The 18,534-nt window shown below is 32.3% G+C and overlaps 1 protein-coding gene and 2 long non-coding RNA genes across 4 annotated transcripts in view; 1 reads left to right on the top strand and 2 right to left on the bottom strand.

The window, feature by feature from the left end:
* Nucleotides 1-6,866: 6,866 nt before the first annotated feature.
* LOC127904290 (uncharacterized) overlaps nt 6,867-18,534 on the bottom strand; it is an 86,640-nt gene continuing 74,972 nt past the window's right edge. Inside the window, exon 3 of the long non-coding RNA XR_008057306.1 lies at nt 6,867-6,881. This is a non-coding gene — a long non-coding RNA (uncharacterized LOC127904290). The remainder of the gene's footprint in view (nt 6,882-18,534) is intronic.
* LOC18104924 (patatin-like protein 2) lies at nt 6,900-16,566 on the top strand. Of its 2 annotated transcripts, XM_052447067.1 has the most exons (8): nt 6,900-7,175; nt 7,509-7,690; nt 7,813-7,999; nt 8,110-8,271; nt 8,362-8,664; nt 8,781-8,953; nt 9,041-9,085; nt 16,334-16,566. In XM_052447067.1, the coding sequence occupies exons 1-8, from the start codon at nt 7,017-7,019 to the stop codon at nt 16,371-16,373; spliced, it is 1,251 nt and encodes a 416-aa protein (XP_052303027.1). In that variant the 5' UTR covers nt 6,900-7,016; the 3' UTR covers nt 16,374-16,566. The 2 variants fall into 2 exon arrangements, with proteins under 2 accessions (XP_052303027.1, XP_024441275.1); XM_024585507.2 differs by lacking the exons at nt 6,900-7,175; nt 7,509-7,690; nt 7,813-7,999; ... (2 more) ...; nt 8,781-8,953; nt 9,041-9,085 and adding exons at nt 14,270-14,439; nt 14,750-14,931; nt 15,054-15,240; ... (1 more) ...; nt 15,609-15,911; nt 16,029-16,201 and having other exon boundaries at nt 16,289-16,566.
* The window catches only part of LOC112324144 (uncharacterized), a 47,953-nt gene continuing 43,477 nt past the window's right edge, over nt 14,059-18,534 (bottom strand). Inside the window, exon 4 of the long non-coding RNA XR_002977844.2 lies at nt 14,059-14,271. This is a non-coding gene — a long non-coding RNA (uncharacterized LOC112324144). The remainder of the gene's footprint in view (nt 14,272-18,534) is intronic.

Genomic DNA, 18,534 nt, shown 5'->3' on the forward strand with positions numbered 1-18,534 from the left:
TGGGCTTGTTACGTCTCCAATACTTGCGGGGTTTAAATCAGGCCCTAAATTTTCAAGTAAAGGGCTAGAAAAGAAGTCAGGCTTATTTGGCCCTGTATGAAAGTTTTTTTTTTCTTTTTTGCCCGGTTCCAAGGACCAAAGTCATTTTCTTAACAAGTTTATTAGATTATTGGGTTAATTTGGATTAATAATTTTTATAAAAACAATGCTATTTCATTCTTTTTTTTAAAAAAAATCTCTTGATGTTGCCTTAATTAACTTTAAACTAAGTTTTGTCTAGTAAACTAACTCCATAAGCCATATTGAATTTAATAACTATGATGTTAAATGTACCATATTTTCTTTTTTCGTTCTTTATTTCTTTTTCCTTTTTTTTTCCTTCTTAAATCATGATCTTACGTATTGCATGCTCTTGATGACTCGTTACCTAATACTCTAAAAAAACCTGCGTGTCTTATGGTGGTTTAGTGCTCATATAAATATTAAAGAACGTTAAACAAGTTATTAATCGCTTTCTATCAATTCCTCGCCATGGCTTAAGTCGCAATACTGAAGGTCGCAGGTTCGAATCCACGCGGCAGCAAAGTTTCTTTCAATAATCCAGATGATATGTTGTCTGGATACCAATTGCACAATTTCATCTAAAGGGAGTACTCTTAATCATGTTGTTGAGTTGGCCAAGGGGCAACAATTGCATCCTAAGAACTCCTCCTAATTCCACGGGGACTCCTAATTATGAATTTGTGTTTTTAGGAACATAATACATCGTATTTATTAAATCTGAACACGAAGTTCAAAGTAAACAGGTGAGATTTTATTTTATGATAAAATCCCACTTAATTCTGCGAATAAACCACCCACTAACCAGAAGAATGACAAGTCTTGACCAATTGTAATGTGAACTCAACACAGACATTAATTACCTACAAGCTACAAGGAAAGCCTCTGTCTGAGTGCAGACCTAAGACAATTTATAAACATCCAAGTTCTTAACAACGTGCAAACAGTTAATTAAGTTTCTTGGGATATCATCTCAACACATTTTTTAATAACATTAAAAATAAAAATCTTTATTACCAGTTGCAAAACATTGTTTCGAAGTTTTTGTGTTTTTCAAATTGTTTATTTTAGAAATATATTAAAATAATGATTTTTTATTTTTTAAAAAATTATTTTTGATATAAACACATTAAAATGATCTAAAAATATTAAAATAATATTAATTTTAATTTTTTTTTACAAAAATTACTTTTAAAATAGAAGCTATAAATGATAAAGTTTGAGTTAAAGACTTTCATTTTAGTTTCTGAATTAAAAAAAATATGTTCGGCCATAAGATGTTTTATTCCTCACTAAAGTTTTTATTTATTTATTTATTAACGTGGGTGTTTGAGTAATTTGAACGCACTTCAACTAATTTTACGAATCTTGAAATTAACAATCATGTAAGCCTTCAGTGACCCTAAAATTTATAAAACTCAAACTAATAATTTCTAAAAAAACAAACATAAAACCTAACCATTTAAAATACACCTATTACTCAACTCTCTTCTTTAATTTGTGGTCTACCGTCTCCTGTCTTCGTCGAAATTAAAATCTCTTTTGGATAAAGACGGGACGAGGTAATTGACAATGTTATCTTTATCTCTTTGTCCCGTTGACCAACAACTTCGATAAGGTATAAAATAGGTGTGGTAATTTTTATTTCTAGATATTTTTTAAAAAATATATTTTATTTGAAAAGAAACAAATTTAAATTTTTTTAGTGTTTTTTTATGATTTTATTATTAAAAATAATTGTTTTTTATTTTAACATATTTTCAAGCAAAAAAACCTTTTAAAAAATACCTTATATCACAATACTAATCACACATAAAACAAAAAAGAGAGCCTATACACATAATATGCTAAGCAAGAAGAAATCAAAATAATAATAAAAAAACAAAATATTGTTTTGATAAAAACAATTGACTAAATTGATCTAGTATTTCATGTATTAATATAATAATTTAATCATCCTGATATTTTATCGACGAGAGTCTTTGACAACTGCGCTCCTATAAACAAAAATACATTTTCATTTGATGCAAATGAAGACCGGACTCTGATACCCCAAGGGTTCCTTTATGGCTGCTGCTTGGCCGTAAATTATATCGCCTGTCATTTTCTTTTGAAGAATATCCCCAGGGTTCCTAAGTGGCTGCTGTTTGACCTTGAATATTTTTTAAAATAATTGGGTGTATTTATTATAAAGTAATTATTTAAAAATTGACCCCTAAAAATCTGAATCACTATTTATAGAAAAATAAAATGATTATGTTTATGATTTTGATAATTTCGTTTATCATTTTGTTCTGAAGAATTTCTTCACAGAGAAAATAATTCTCAAAAAGGAAAACTTATCCGCGTCGGAATGTGATGCTAGCGCTGATCTAACAAATAGGTGCGATCGATGACCTATATTTCTCAGTCCTTTATTACCCATTCGTCCCTGCTACATCCATGATCAAAAGCTAATATCTTGACCTGTAAAGAAAACAAAAGGCAACAATATCTTGACCTTCAGGTCTATCATGACAAGTAGCGTTTAAAATCTTAAGAATTATAAAATTATTTTTTAAAGTGTTACAATGATCATTATAATATTTAAAAATATTACAAAAAAATTCTTTAAATTTAAGAGGTACGTTTTTTTAAAATATTTTTAAACAATTTGATAGATACATTAAAAAAATATTTGAGAAATAACAAGTTTTTTAAAAAATAGAGGTTAAAATAGTTCAGGGGTTTTGTTTATGGTTAATTTAAGGTTAAGATTTGGGATTAATTTTGAGTTAAGGTAGTTTAGAAGTTTTGTTTAGGGTTATTTTGGGGTTGAGTACTTTACCCAAACCCTAAAGTACACTAACCCCAAATGAACATAAACAAAACCCTTAAACTACTTTAACCCCAAATTAATCTCTAGCCAATTATGATTTTTTTTATTACGATGTTTTTTTATGTTCTTTCAAAGTATAGTTAGAATTATCTCGTTAAGATCTTTCTAATAGTATCAGAAATGTAAAAAATGGAGCCCCAGCAACCCATTTTTTCCCTTTTAATCTTTCTCATTTTTCTCTCCTACCATATCAATTTATTTTCTTAATCTTTCTCGGTCATTAATTTGCATTATACATATATTTTGGTTTTTGACTAAACAATTACTTTTTGAAAATAACAATAGTGTACAAAACTAATATTCAGAAACACAATTATTTTCAAACTCTGTTATTTTCCATATACTTTTCCAACCTATGTTATTTTTTCAAAATCTTTACCAAACTATGTATTTTTAAAAACAAAAAAAAAATCAAGCAATTTATAATATCATAGTAGTGTAATTTATACAACTTTTTTATTCCACTTTTATACAATTTTTGGGTAAGAAGGTCAGCATACGACATCGATTTTGCCTTGGTTATAAGACTTGTTATCAAGTCTTTGAACTCACCACGAAGGCCACGAAACACATATAGATTAAAATCTTCAAGAGACATGGGTCGACCAGCAACACCTAATTTGTCAAATAACGATTTTGCTTGTTGTATGTATATACTAACCGATGAGACACCTTGTCGAAGATCTTGGAAGGAACCATGGAGTTGCATGATGTGAGAATTAGACGGAGACGTTGAGCTTTCTCAAGAGTTCGCCAAACACATTGCGAGATATGACAATCTACTACGAGATGCAACGCATCCACAGAGAGAGGAGAGTAATGCACTTAAAATAAGTTGATCGTGTTGCTTCCAACGAAGAAAAGAAGGGCTGATTGTCGAAGAAGAATCAACAGAACAGTTAGAAATAAGAGATGGGGGACACGACACTAAGCCGTCAACGAAGTGAAAAACACCTTGACCAAGAAGATAGAGCTTCATCTACATTTGACAATAGAGATAATTTGTGTTCGTAAGTTTCAACGAAACAACTTGGTGAGTGCTGGATAGAGCGACGATAGCTGGAGTTTATGTTCCCATAATCTGCAGAGAAACGACAGAAACATACGAGGAGGAGTCATTGACGTGTTCTGCAAGCGAAAGCTGCTGTTGCTGTGGAAGAACACCATTGGCAGCAACTTGTAGATGGTTGGCAGGCTTGGCTAAGCCATCGGTGTTGAGGGAGAAGTTGGCGGCTACAATAATAGAATCCATTTAGAAGAGGAAGAGAAAAACTGGCTGCAAGGAGGAGACAAAAAAAGAGAGAAGAGTTCTGACGGCAGAAGACTTTGATACCAAGTTAAGAGTAATTAGGAGGCTTAACTTTTGGTTTAGCCAATTATTTTTTATTTATAATTGTAAGGCAGTATACAATAATTAAGATAGAGATTACAATACTAAAGTAGTGCCTATAATATTTTCTATATAGTATACATTCTATAATAGTTAATAATTAATTAATTAATTAATAATGTTGAGTTAGGTGGCAATACGGTGATACTTGAACATTTTTTTACTCGCGGGGAAGTAGAAAGGTCAAACACGTGGACCAGTAATTACGCAATTCAAGAATAGTTTGAGCAGAACGAAACGAATAATGTAATGGTTCGGATTTTGGTTGTGTTCTCAAAAGGATAGCAATGGACTCATGAATAGTTTTATGCTTTTGCTTTTGCCTTTTTATTAATAGTTTCATCAAAAGAATACATCACACTTGCGTGCAGGATAATAGTTTATTTAAATCGGTATATAATTGTAATGTCTTTTTCCAGGTATATAAGTTAAAAGATTATAAGTTCAATCCATTTGGAAAGATCTTCGGACACTGATTCAGGCAAAAATCCTTGATGTCTTCGGCAGCATATATAGAAGTGAAAGAGAGATCGCAAAGACCCTGCAGGGAGAAAATTAAATTAAATTGTTTTCTTGAGAAAGGGATAGAAATATAAGTATAATATAAGTACGTCTTTTTGGTCCTATGGAGTACTTTTACCCAATATGACTCATTCAATCATTAGATAGAGAATCAAATTACGTTCCTTAAAAAAAAAAAATACCGCTAACATAGTTGCAGGGGTGAAACCTGGTTTTTAAAGGATTCGGGTTAGGGTTATTAATCCACAGATTTTGGGGTCATTCTGGGTTTTTTTTTTTTTTATCAAAATAATCTTTTTTATTTCATTAAAAGCTTTTTGGTTTGGACAAGATTTAATTAAGTTTACTAAATTATGGGTCTATCCTCTAAAACAAGGGAGTTTTGCCAAGTCAATATTAAAATTAGTTCAAATTGAAATTCAATCCAGATTAGTTTCTAAATTAATATGCGAGAACAAGCCAAGTTTAATATTTATGATTAAAAATAAATTATTAATTAAAGATAGGTGTTTTGAAAAAAAAATAAAAAATTCTCATAAGTTAGTTTAAGAATAATTTAACATTGTTTATAATAGAAAGGACAATTAAAAACAAAATTCAGAATAAAATATTGATCCATTAATGTAAATTAAGTGCCATTAAAAGCACAATAGAAATAAAATTAAGTGCCAGTAAAAATAAAATTGAGTGGTCTAAATTAATGTAAATTTAGAAATAGAAGAACCAATATAGGTTTTTCACCCTTTAAGACAATTTTAGACTTTGCTTGAGATTATTTTATTGGATCGATCGATTTGTGCATGTATGGACGCAAACAAAATGAAGCAAGGAAGTCGACGGCATCATTAAGAAATAAACGGATCGATGGCGATGTAATGAAACGTTGCAATGATCAATTTAATAATCAGAGTCGATTTAATTAGCAGCAATATAAAATGCTCTTTAATTAAAATTTAATACTAATCCATGCTTAGTTAGTATCGGCGATGGCAAACAAGTGCAGCAGCCATGGAACACTGAACCAAGTGGAAACGAAACTGATCCCATCACTGTGGAAATTTGACCACACCCCAATTGTTTTTTCAAGGCTGTAAAGATGATTTTGAGGTGTTTTCTATCTGAAAAGAGCAAAAATAAATAAATATTCGAGTTATGAACGGCTTACATCACCAGTCATGATTTTTTATGATTTTCTACGCTGTCCAGAACCAAATCCTGATCTAATTGAATTGATTTTTAAGTAATTGAATTGATTTTATTTAGAATGAAATGTATGTATGGTAGAATTACAAAGCGTACCGGTGTGGCATAGTTATTAGTCCCACGTGTATTGATTAGGCAACCATCATATCAGATATAATATCCATGAAAATAACAAACATTCTAAATTTAATAAACAACAAATAAAATAAAAAAGATAATTATGCATTTTAATTAAAGTAAAAAAAAAACGCAAACAGTTAATTAATAACAATAATCTAATTATTATTTATCTACAGGCATCACACACCGTACACCGTGTAGAAGAGCCAGCCTACGTATCCAGTGGACAGCTGCGCATCCAGTTTTTTTTCATTATCCTTTCGCTGTCCTCTCACGAAGGCTGGTCCTAACAAAAGATACAGCATCGGCTCTGACAACGAATAAGTTAATTGTATAATAGTTAAAAAAAAAATAGTTTAATTGTCATCTTTGTTTGATTTGTAAATTTGAAATCTTCAATTGTTCGCTCTTACTTAACATTGTGGTACACCTTGAACCGTGTCAGCTCATAACTGTATAACATAATAATTCTTTTTTATTATTTTTATAAAAAGATAAAATTAGTATAGTTCGGAGTTCATAATTATCCCTCTTAATAAATATACTTTTTTAAAATCAAACTTATATTATCACATTACGAATAGAAATATAACAGTATTCAAAATTTAACCAAGCAATTAAATTATACAAGGTTAAATTTGGGCGAGTAAAATCTTTCGACTTAATTGAAAATTCCATGCTTCATGAAGCACAGAAGTCTATAAATACCTACACACTCCCTTTGGGATATTACAATTAAGTTTCAAAACTTAATTAGATTTCAGCACTAGCTATATACATCTCCCAAGGCTCTCAGAAAGTTTCAGCTAAACACCTCTAACTCTTCCGCTTCTAGGCTCAGCAATGCCTTTAAATTCCTCAATCTCTCATATCCAGACTTTAAGATCACCCATTCAACCCCCAACTTTTGGAAACCAAATCACTGTTCTTAGCATCGATGGAGGTGGAATAAGAGGAATCATACCAGGAACTATCCTTGCCTTTCTAGAGTCCGAGCTTCAGGTAGTCTAGAAATCGGTCTCTTTATATAAGGACGTATTGATGCATGTCAAATAGACATGCAAGATCATGCATTTTCTTATGCCTGTGCTAGCTCATGATGATAATATATAAAATAGAGTAGAATAAGAAACTACGTACAGGGAACGATTCCTTGGTCTACTTGAGGTACAAAATAGAGTAGATAAGAATAAATCACACTTGCATGCAGGATAATAGTTTTATTTATATCGGTATATAATTGTAATGTTTAATTACTTTCTCCAGGTATAAAATATACACTCCGTAATTTCATCTCCTATCACTGACTAGTATGTTTTGCTATTCAAATTGTAGAAGCTGGATGGTGCAGACGCAAGACTTGCAGACTACTTTGATGTGATTTCAGGCACCAGCACTGGTGGCCTCGTGACTGCTATGCTAGCTGCCCCTAATGAGCAAAACCGCCCTTTATTTGCCGCCAAAGACATTAATGACTTCTACCTTGAGAACTGCCCTAAAATCTTTCACCAGGACGGGTAATAATCCCGGATATGAATGCTATAATAACGAGTTAAATATAGTATGTCAAGTGCTTTAAAACTATATTTTTTTTCTCCTTCAAATGTCTAGATACTAACTGTATACTCTCTGGCAATAGGTGTCCATTGGCTTCAGCTGGAAAACTGATCAAGAGTTTGAGAGGACCAACATACGATGGCAAATTTCTGCATAGCATTGTCAAAGAAAAATTGGGAGATAAACGCCTGCACCAGACCATGACAAACATTGTGATCCCAACTTTTGACATCAAGCGCCTTCAGCCAACAATCTTTTCAAGCTATCAGGTTCGTTATATATACAAACACAACTCTTAAAATTCTATGTGTTACTTGAGAAAAGAATCGTCACACTGCAAAATATATGTCCTTACAAGACGTACCGCTTTATTCTTTAGGTGAAGAACGACCCATCCACGGATGCCCTTTTATCTGATATATGCATCGGGCCTTCAGCTGCCCCAACTTACCTCCCTGCCCATTATTTTGAAACCAAGGACCCGTCAGGCAAAGTTAGAGAGTTCAATCTGATTGATGGTGGTGTGGCTGCAAATAATCCAGTATGTTCATCATTTATCTTCAGCTCTTGAACTTGCATAACTCATAACATATTGATGAATCCTATCATTAATTTCCTTCTGAATTTCCAGACTTTAGTTGCCATGAGCGAAGTTTCCAAAGAAATCACTCGGAAGAATCCTGACTTCTTCCCCACAGCGCCCATGGATTATGGTCGATTCCTGGTCCTGTCCTTGGGGACTGGTTCAGCAAAATGTGAAGAAAAGTATGATGCAGATGAAGCAGCCAAGTGGGGTGTCTTGGGATGGTTGACTAGTGAAAATTCTACTCCGTTAGTGGATGTGTTTACAGAAGCTAGTGGTGACATGATTGATCTTCATATTTCCACTGTTTTCCAAGCCCTGCACTGTGAGGAAAATTATCTTCGAATTCAGGTGTATATCACTCTCATGTGGTTATTCAAGATATCAATTACATTCTCCCACGAAGTAATTAAAACTAAAAACTAGAAAACGAAGAACCCTGACTATAAGATATGTGTGAAATGCAGGATGACACGCTGACCGGAACACTTTCGTCCGTGGATATTGCCACGAAAGAGAATTTGGAGAATCTTGTGAAAGTGGGTGAGAAATTGTTGAAAAAACCAGTATCAAGGGTGGATTTAGGCACTGGAATCTTTACACCTGTTGATAAGATGACAAATGAAGAGGCTCTCATAAAGTATATATCTGCTCAAGTCTATATATTATAGTGATTTCTAAGGCATCTTATTTCATCTTGCTGATTTGTTTTTGTTTGACTGTGTAGGATGGCTAAATTACTGTCAAGGGAGAAGCATCTTCGTGATTCTAGGTCACCAGTTGGAAAAGTTGCTACTTCGAAGTGGATATGATTCGTACACTAGATTGTCCAGAAAATTAATTAGACGCAAATTTATAAATTTGCTTAAACACTAAGGAGATTATCTGCATTACGTAATTCTGTTGTTTTTATTTTTTTATTGTTACAAGAAATGAATAATATGTAATTCTTTCCGTCGTTAAATATGAATCATCGCTGAATGCTGTTGCAATTTTAAAAATATTTTTGCTTGCTCATCTTCTTATAGTTTTGTTTACCTTTTGTTCTTCTTGCCTTGTGGTCTGACAACTCAACGTGTTTATCGTTGTTTTGGCTATACATACATCAACACACACACACACACACACACATGTAGTTTGTTCACGTTCTCTAATATTTAGCTGCTGATCATAGCCAAACCTACTTATTCTTTCTGAGCTTGGATATGATCATATCCATTGATTCTTACATAGAATCTTTATCGAAATTAGATGGTTCACTTTGCTGTTTCCTAGTTTTTCCTTGGCAAGACCATGTAGAAAAATAATGTCTAGATAAAGAAAAGTTTTTTTTTATTTTTGATAGTTTCATTAAACTCAACTTCAACTTAGGAGATCAAACTTGAAATCTCTCAATATTCCTTGATTAGCTTGAACTTCAAATTAAACTATATATATGTTGTCATGATATGACCCTGTCGACTTGCCGAGTTAAAAAAACTTAGATGACTATTAAAAACATGAGTTGACTTTAAAAATATTATAATATTTTTTTTAAAAAAATAATGAGATGACAACACAAAATCAATTCAGGGGTCAACCTAGGTTAGGTCATGAACTCCATTGAGTTTAGTAACCTTGTTTTTTTTTTAATTTTTTTTATTTAATTATAGGATAAAAATAGATGTTTGCAAAACCAAGTACCAACTTGATATTGAGATATTTTTTCGAGACCATGATAATCCCATTAAAAATTAAATCGAAATAAATCATGAAATTTAATTTCCAATAATTATATTTGTTTTGCAATTATTTTTTATTTAATAATATAATAAAAAATAGATGCTAAAAAAACCGAGCACCAATCTAATGCCAATACGTTTTTTTATGAGATCGTGATGACTCCATAAAAAACAAATCAAATAAAAATAAATTGTGAAGTTCAATTCATAATAATTATATTTTTTTTTGAAAATATTTTTTATTTAACAATATGATAAATTATTTTTTATTTAATAATATGATAGAAAAAAGTAGATAATTGTAAAAAAACTAAACACCAACTCAATATTATTTTGAGACTACAGTAACCTCTTGTACGGAACAAAAATAAATAATTTAATTTAATTTTTAATAAATTCATTGCTAAACTTGAAAAAAAAAACAAATAATATGTTAACAATATGTGAGGAGTCCTCGATTAATCATTGTTAAAGTTGAGATTTATTAGAAGTCTTAACCTTTGGTTTATCCAAATTTTTTTATTTATATACATAGAGCAATATATAATAATTAAGATAGAGATTACAAAAGTAGAGTAATGCTTATAATATTTCCTACATAGTATATCTTCTATAATAGTTAATAATTAATTAATTAATGCGGAGTTTGGTGGGAATACGGTGATTCTCGAGCATTTTTTTTATTAGTGGGGAAGTAGAAAGGTCAAGCACGTGGACCAGTAATTACGCAATTCATGAGTAGTTTGATCAGAACGAAACGAATATTGTAATGGTTCGGATTTTGGTTGTGTTCTCAAAAGGATAACAATGGACTTATGAACTTGTCCCGTTTAAGGCTGCGAAGTATAGTTAATTAGGTGAGCAACAATTGTCCACGTTGATCTTATGTAATAAAGCTAGTGTTTAAAACACTACACACTTCAACATTTAGCCCTTTCAAGTTTTTTTATTTTTTTTATTTATAATTATCGAGAGTATATTAAAAAAACCATAAAGCAAATAACATTTTCAATTTTTTCTTCATTAATATTCAACATGTAATGTAAAATCCTGAATTGTATTTATAAAAAGGATTATAAGATAAAAATAATATCAAGTTTCTAATTAACTAACATAAGTTCTTTTCGAACTATAAAATCTTTTCCTATTTCGATGGAGGTGGAATGAGAGGAATTATACCAGGAACTATCCTTGCGTTTTTAGAGTCCGAGCTTCAGGTAGTCTAGAAATCGGTGTCTTTAAGGACGTATTGTTGCATGTAATAGACCTGCAAGATCATCCATTTTTTTATGCGTGTGCAAGCTCATGATGATAATATAAAATAGAGTAGAATAAGAAACTACGTACAGGGAACGTTTCCTTGTTCCACTTGAGGTATAAAATAGAATAGAATAAGAATATATCACACTTGCGTGCAGGATAATAGTTTATTTATACAGGTATATAATTGTAATGTCTTTTTCCAGGTATAAAATACTCCGTAATTTCATCTCCTATCACTGACTAGTTTGTTTTGCTATTCAAATTGTAGAAGCTGGATGGTGCAGACGCAAGACTTGCAGACTACTTTGATGTGATTTCAGGCACCAGCACTGGTGGCCTCGTGACTGCTATGCTAGCTGCCCCTAATGAGCAAAACCGCCCTTTATTTGCCGCCAAAGACATTAATGACTTCTACCTTGAGAACTGCCCTAAAATCTTTCACCAGGACGGGTAATAATCCCGGATATGAATGCCATAATAACGAGTTAAATATAGTATATCAAGTGCTCTAAAACTACATTTTTTTTCTCCTTCAAATGTCTAGATACTAACTGCATACTCTCTGGCAATAGGTCTCCATTGGCTTCTGCCGGAAAACTGATCAAGAGTTTGAAAGGACCAAAATACGATGGCAAAATTCTGCATAGCATTGTCAAGGAAAAATTGGGAGATAAACGCCTGCACCAGACCATGACAAACATTGTGATCCCAACTTTTGACATCAAGCGCCTTCAGCCAACAATCTTTTCAAGCTATCAGGTTCGTTATATATACAGACACAACTCTTAAAATTCTATGTGTTACTTGAGAAAAGAATCGTTTCACACTGCAAAATATATGTCCTAACAACACGTACCGCCTATCCACGGATGCCCTTTTATCTGATATATGCATCGGGACTTCAGCTGCCCCAACTTACCTCCCTGCCCATTATTTTGAAACCAAGGACCCGTCAGGCAAAGTCAGAGAGTTCAATCCGTAAGTTAAAAGATTTTTTATTAAAAAATTTTATTTTATTTTATTAAATTGAAGTATTTAAATCAATTTTTTTAATTTTATACTAAAAAAATACAATTTTTTTCTTTGAAGATAATATATATATAAAAAATGAGACTCGTGCGCAACCATGCCAGACCTAACCATGGTTGCGAGAACCATGTGGTTGTCATATTCAAGGTACTTGGGTCTGACGTCTAGAATTTTCATAATTTTCATGAGTCAAGTAAAGGTAATGGTTTAGTTGATGATCAAAATACTCATGTAAAAGTTTTGAATGATCTCAAGACATCTAACTAATAATTCCTTGTGGACTTCTGATATATTGTTAAGAAAAAAACCAGACCCACGCGTCTGAGTCTGGCAACCATACTAGACCCATGCGTCGTTTTTTGAAAAATATAGGAATTCACTTATAATTATTTTAAAAATATAATTATTTTGTATTTTCACCTTTTTTTTAATAAGATATATTTTTATATTTTATATTTTTTTCTTCTATTTTGGGACATTAGCCACACGCATCCTTAAAATTCACTTATTTTTTTTATTAATCTCTAATTTTAGTGAAGAAATCATCTATAAAATTGCACAAATTAAGATAGTCAAAAGAACAATAAGTTTTTTTACATATACAATATTTTTTTCCCTTACAACATAATGTATCAATTCTAAAGTTCAAAAGTTTTCTCTTATTATCATATAATTCAAATTTTTGTATATACTAATAGTTATAATGTAGAATAAACTCTCATTGTAACAAACTTTAATAATTAGATCATATAACAATATCTCAAATTTAAAAAAACATGAACCCTTTAAAAAATTGTCCAACATTTAGATGAAAACATAAAATTAATATTTTTATCTACAATGCATAAAAAAGATTTATTTTTGAAGACTTGAAATAAATCACTTGGAACTTAATATTTTTTTTCATTTTTTTATAAAATAAGTTACATAGATAAAAAAGAATTTGTAGTTAATTTCTACTGTATATCAATGAAAAATTCTGCTTGAATGAGGCAATGTTTGTTTTTAAAATCCAATCATACTTTTAAAAAATTTTAAATTTTTTGACTCAAACGTGAGTCTGACAAACCCAGATGTATGGGTGTGACATGGTTGTCAAGCCCACACATATTAATCTGACAATTATAGTAGACTCAAGCGCCTTAGGTCTCGCAGTTATGCCAGATCTAAAATACGTGAGAATGACAAACATGTATGATATGATAAATAACTAATAAAAAAGACAAATATATATTTTGGTTGTTGAAAAAAAAATAATAATTAATCACCAACAGCAATTCAATTATTATTTATTTACATACATTATATCATATAAAAAAACACGACTACACATCCAATTAGGCAGTTTAGCATCCAGTTTTTTTCATTATCCTTTCGCTGTCCTCTCACGGAGGCTGGGCCTAACGAAAGATATAGCATTGGCTAAGTTTTGGGGTTAATGATGCATTCCTCAACTATAAGAGATTGATTAATCAGTTTTCTTTATCAATTCACGGAATCGATTTGTTTAATACGTTAATGACCTTTCATTAATAACATCGATCTGACAACAAATAAGTTAATTGTATAATTAAACGAACCAAATCAGTTTAATTGTCGTCTTTGTTTGATTTATAAATTTGAAATCTTCAATTGTTCTCTATTACTTAACGTGTCAGCTCAGAATTGTATAACAGAATAATTGGATCTATTCAAAATTTGACCCCGTCCAAGAAAATTATACAAGGTTAAATTTGGGCGAGTAAAATCTTTCGACTTAATTGAAAATTCCATGCTTCATGAAGCACAGAAGTCTATAAATAACTCCACACTCCCTTTGGGAAATTACTAGTTTCAAAACTTAAATTAGATTTCAGCACTAGCTATATACATCTCCCGAGACTCTCAGGAAGTTTAAGCTAAACATCTCTAACTCTTCCGCTTCTAGGCTCTCGATCAATATTAGCTAGCAATGCCTTTAAATTACTCCTCAATCTCTCATATCGACACTTTAAGATCACCCCTTCAACCCCCAACTTTTGGAAACCAAATCACTATTCTTAGCATCGATGGAGGTGGAATAAGAGGAATAATACCAGGAACTATCCTTGCCTTTTTAGAGTCCGAGCTTCAGGTAGTCTAGAAATCGGTCACTTTAAGGACGTATGTTGCATGTCAAATAGACCTGCAAGATCATGCATTTTCTTATGCCTGTGCTAGCTCATGATGATCTATAAAATAGAGTAGAATAAGAAACTACAGGGAACGATTCCTTGGTCCACTTGAGGTATAAAATAGAATAGAATAACAATATATCACACTCGCATGCAGGATAATAGTTTATTTATAGCGGTATATAATTTTAATGTCTTTTTCCAGGTATAAAATACTCCGTAATTTCATCTCCTATCACTGACTAGTATGTTATGCTATTCAAATTGTAGAAGCTGGATGGTGCAGACGCAAGACTTGCAGACTACTTTGATGTGATTTCAGGCACCAGCACTGGTGGCCTCGTGACTGCTATGCTAGCTGCCCCTAATGAGCAAAACCGCCCTTTATTTGCCGCCAAAGACATTAATGACTTCTACCTTGAGAACTGCCCTAAAATCTTTCACCAGGACGGGTAATAATCCCGGATATGAATGCCATAATAACGAGTTAAATATAGTATATCAAGTGCTCTAAAACTACATTTTTTTTCTCCTTCAAATGTCTAGATACTAACTGCATACTCTCTGGCAATAGGTCTCCATTGGCTTCTGCCGGAAAACTGATCAAGAGTTTGAAAGGACCAAAATACGATGGCAAATTTCTGCATAGCATTGTCAAGGAAAAATTGGGAGATAAACGCCTGCACCAGACCATGACAAACATTGTGATCCCAACTTTTGACATCAAGCGCCTTCAGCCAACAATCTTTTCAAGCTATCAGGTTCGTTATATATACAGACACAACTCTTAAAATTCTATGTGTTACTTGAGAAAAGAATCGTTTCACACTGCAAAATATATGTCCTTACAAGACGTACCGCTTTATTCTTTAGGTGAAGAACGACCCATCCACGGATGCCCTTTTATCTGATATATGCATCGGGACTTCAGCTGCCCCAACTTACCTCCCTGCCCATTATTTTGAAACCAAGGACCCATCAGGCAAAGTTAGAGAGTTCAATCTGATTGATGGTGGTGTGGCTGCAAATAATCCAGTATGTTCATCATTTATCTTCAGCTCTTGAACTTGCATAACTCATAATATATTGATCGATGAATCCTATCATTAATTTCCTTTTGAATTTCCAGACTTTAGTTGCCGTGAGCGAAGTTTCCAAAGAAATTACTCGGAAGAATCCTGACTTCTTCCCCACAGCGCCCATGGATTATGGTCGATTCCTGGTCCTGTCCTTGGGGACTGGTACAGCAAAATGTGAAGAAAAGTATGATGCAGATGAAGCAGCCAAGTGGGGTGTCTTGGGATGGTTGACTAGTGAAAATTCTACTCCGTTAGTGGATGTGTTTACAGAAGCTAGTGGCGACATGATTGATCTTCATATTTCCACTGTTTTCCAAGCCCTGCACTGTGAGGAAAATTATCTTCGAATTCAGGTGTATATCACTCTCATGTGGTTATTCAAGATATCAAATTATATTCTCCCACGAAGTAATTAAAACTAAAAACTAGAAAACGAAGAACCCTGACTATAAGATATGTGTGAAATGCAGGATGACACGCTGACCGGAACACTTTCGTCCGTGGATGTTGCCACGAAAGAGAATTTGGAGAATCTTGTGAAAGTGGGTGAGAAATTATTGAAAAAACCAGTAGCAAGGGTGGATTTAGGCACTGGAGTCTTTACACCTGTTGATAAGATGACAAATGAAGAGGCTCTCATAAAGTATATATCTGCTCAAGTCTATATATTATAGTGATTTCTATGGCATCTTATTTCATCTTGCTGATTTTTTTTTGTTTAACTGTATAGGATGGCTAAATTACTGTCAAGGGAGAAGCATCTTCGTAATTCTAGGTCACCAATTGGAAAAGTTGCTACTTCGAAGGGGATATGATTCGTACACTAGATTGTCCCGAAAATTAATTAGACGCAAATTAATAAATTTGGAAGAAACAATAAGGAGATTATCTGCATTATGTAATTCTGCTATTTTTATTTTTTTCATTGTTACAAGAAATGAATAATATGTAATTCTTTCCGTCGTTAAATATGAAATCATCGCTGAATGCTGTTTGCACTTTTAAAAATATTTTTGCTTGCTCATCTTCTTATAATTTTGTTTACCTTTTGTTCTTCTTGCCTTGTGGTCTGACAACTCAACGTGTTTATCGTTGTTTTGGCTATACAAACATACATCAATACACACACACAGACACAGATGTAGTTTGTTCAGATTCTCTAATATTTAGCTGCTGATCATAGCCAAACCTACTTATTCTTTCTGAGCTTGGATATGATCATATCCATTGATTCTTACATAGAATCTTTATCGAAATTAGATGGATCACTTAGCTGTTTCCTAGTTTTTCCTTAACAAGACCATGTAGATATTTTCCTCGTATTTTTTCTGACAATGCTTTGATTACCTTTGTCACATAAGGAAATAATGAGCAGCTACCGGAAAGATAAAAGAAAACGAACGAAACTGTCAACTATCCAAAAGATAAAATAACACATATTTCACCCATAAATTGTTTCTCCGAATTGGATAGCCAGCCAGAGAAACGAATTTTACCTGGGTTGTGGAAAGATCTTCGGACACTGATTCAGGCAAAAATCCTTGATGTCTTTGGCAGCATATATAGAAGTGAAAGAGAGATCGCAAAGACCCTGCAGGGAGAAAATTAAATTAAATTAAATTGTTTTCTTGAGAAAGTGATAGAAATATAAGTATAATATAAGTAAGAAAGACTTGCAGGTGAGACTTCACGTGAATTGTAGGTTTAGAAGAAGCAGCTAAGTGAAGTAATCACGAGAGGAAGGAACAAAATGCAATTGGCTTAAATGCTAATTAATCTATAGAGCGCCACCTTAATTCATCGCATCAGATTATTGAAAAGTACAGTCTTTTTTAAATTTTTTTTTTTTTTTTGATTTACGTGGGGTGTCCGGGCCAGCTTACGCGCACCACGACTATTCCCCACGGCCCACTGGACATCCTGCAAGCCCAGAAGCAGGTAAGGCACCGCGGGGGTGACAAGCGTGCACATAGAGGGTCGAATCCGGGACGGGGGCGGAACAAGTCACACGGTTGACCACAGCAGCTAGACCCTCAAGTGCAACTTTTTTAAATTTTAATTTATGCAGTGGACGTCTTTTTGGTCCTATGGAGTACTTTTACCCAAAATGACTCATTCAATCAATAGATAGAGAATCAAATTACGTTCCTTGAACCAAAAAATAAATACCGATAACATAGTTGCAGGGATTCGGGTTTGTAAAGGATTCGGGTTAGGGTTATTAATCCACAGATTTTGGGGTCATTCTAGGTTATTTTTTTTTAAATCAAAATCATCTCTTTTATTTCATTAAAAACTTTTTGGTTGGGACAAGAGGTTTGATTAAGTTTATTAAATTATGGGTCTATCCTTTAAGACAAGCGAGTTGTACCGAGTCAATATTAAAATTAATTTAAATTTAAATTTAATTTAGTTTAGTTTCTAAATTAACCTTCAGAACAAGCCATGCTTAATATTTATGATTAAAAATAAATTGTTAATTAATGCTAGGTGTTTTGAAAAAAAATAAAATTTCTAATCAGCTAGTTTAAGAATAATTTAACATTTTTCATGGTAAATAATTTAACGTTGTTTATAATAGAAAGGACCAATTAAAAATAAAATTGAGAACAAAATATTGATATGAGTAAAAATAAAATTAAGTGGTCTAAATTAATGTAAATTTAGAAATAGAAGAACCAATATAGGGTTTTCACCCTTTATATATATATATTAAATTATGAATTTCCCACAAGCTTTACACGTATTTATAGGAGACACCATCGATGTACTCAATTAGAAAAAATAGCCTTTCTTGACATAATCAAAACTAGCATTGTTCTATTACAAAATTTAGTTATACTATATAGTTGAATTCTCTTAAATCTTTGTTAAGGTAGAAGAAAGATTTCTAATTGGGTTAGAAAAAGGTATTTTAAATAAAAAATAATTTGTGTTTAGAATCTTAATTGAACTAATATTTAAAATCCTCATTGG

This window comes from Populus trichocarpa, chromosome 14 (genome assembly GCF_000002775.5).
Source record: "Populus trichocarpa isolate Nisqually-1 chromosome 14, P.trichocarpa_v4.1, whole genome shotgun sequence".
In the NCBI taxonomy this organism is placed as follows: Eukaryota; Viridiplantae; Streptophyta; class Magnoliopsida; order Malpighiales; family Salicaceae; genus Populus; species Populus trichocarpa.

Excerpts from the sequence above, each read along its gene's own strand:
- LOC18104924 (XM_024585507.2), top strand. The coding sequence starts at position 14,278 with ATGCCTTTAAATTACTCCTCAATCTCTCATATCGACACTTTAAGATCA. Across the intron at positions 14,932-15,053 it reads AAAATCTTTCACCAGGACGG|GTCTCCATTGGCTTCTGCCG; the intron begins GTAATAATCCCG and ends CTCTGGCAATAG. Across the intron at positions 16,202-16,288 it reads AATGAAGAGGCTCTCATAAA|GATGGCTAAATTACTGTCAA; the intron begins GTATATATCTGC and ends TTAACTGTATAG.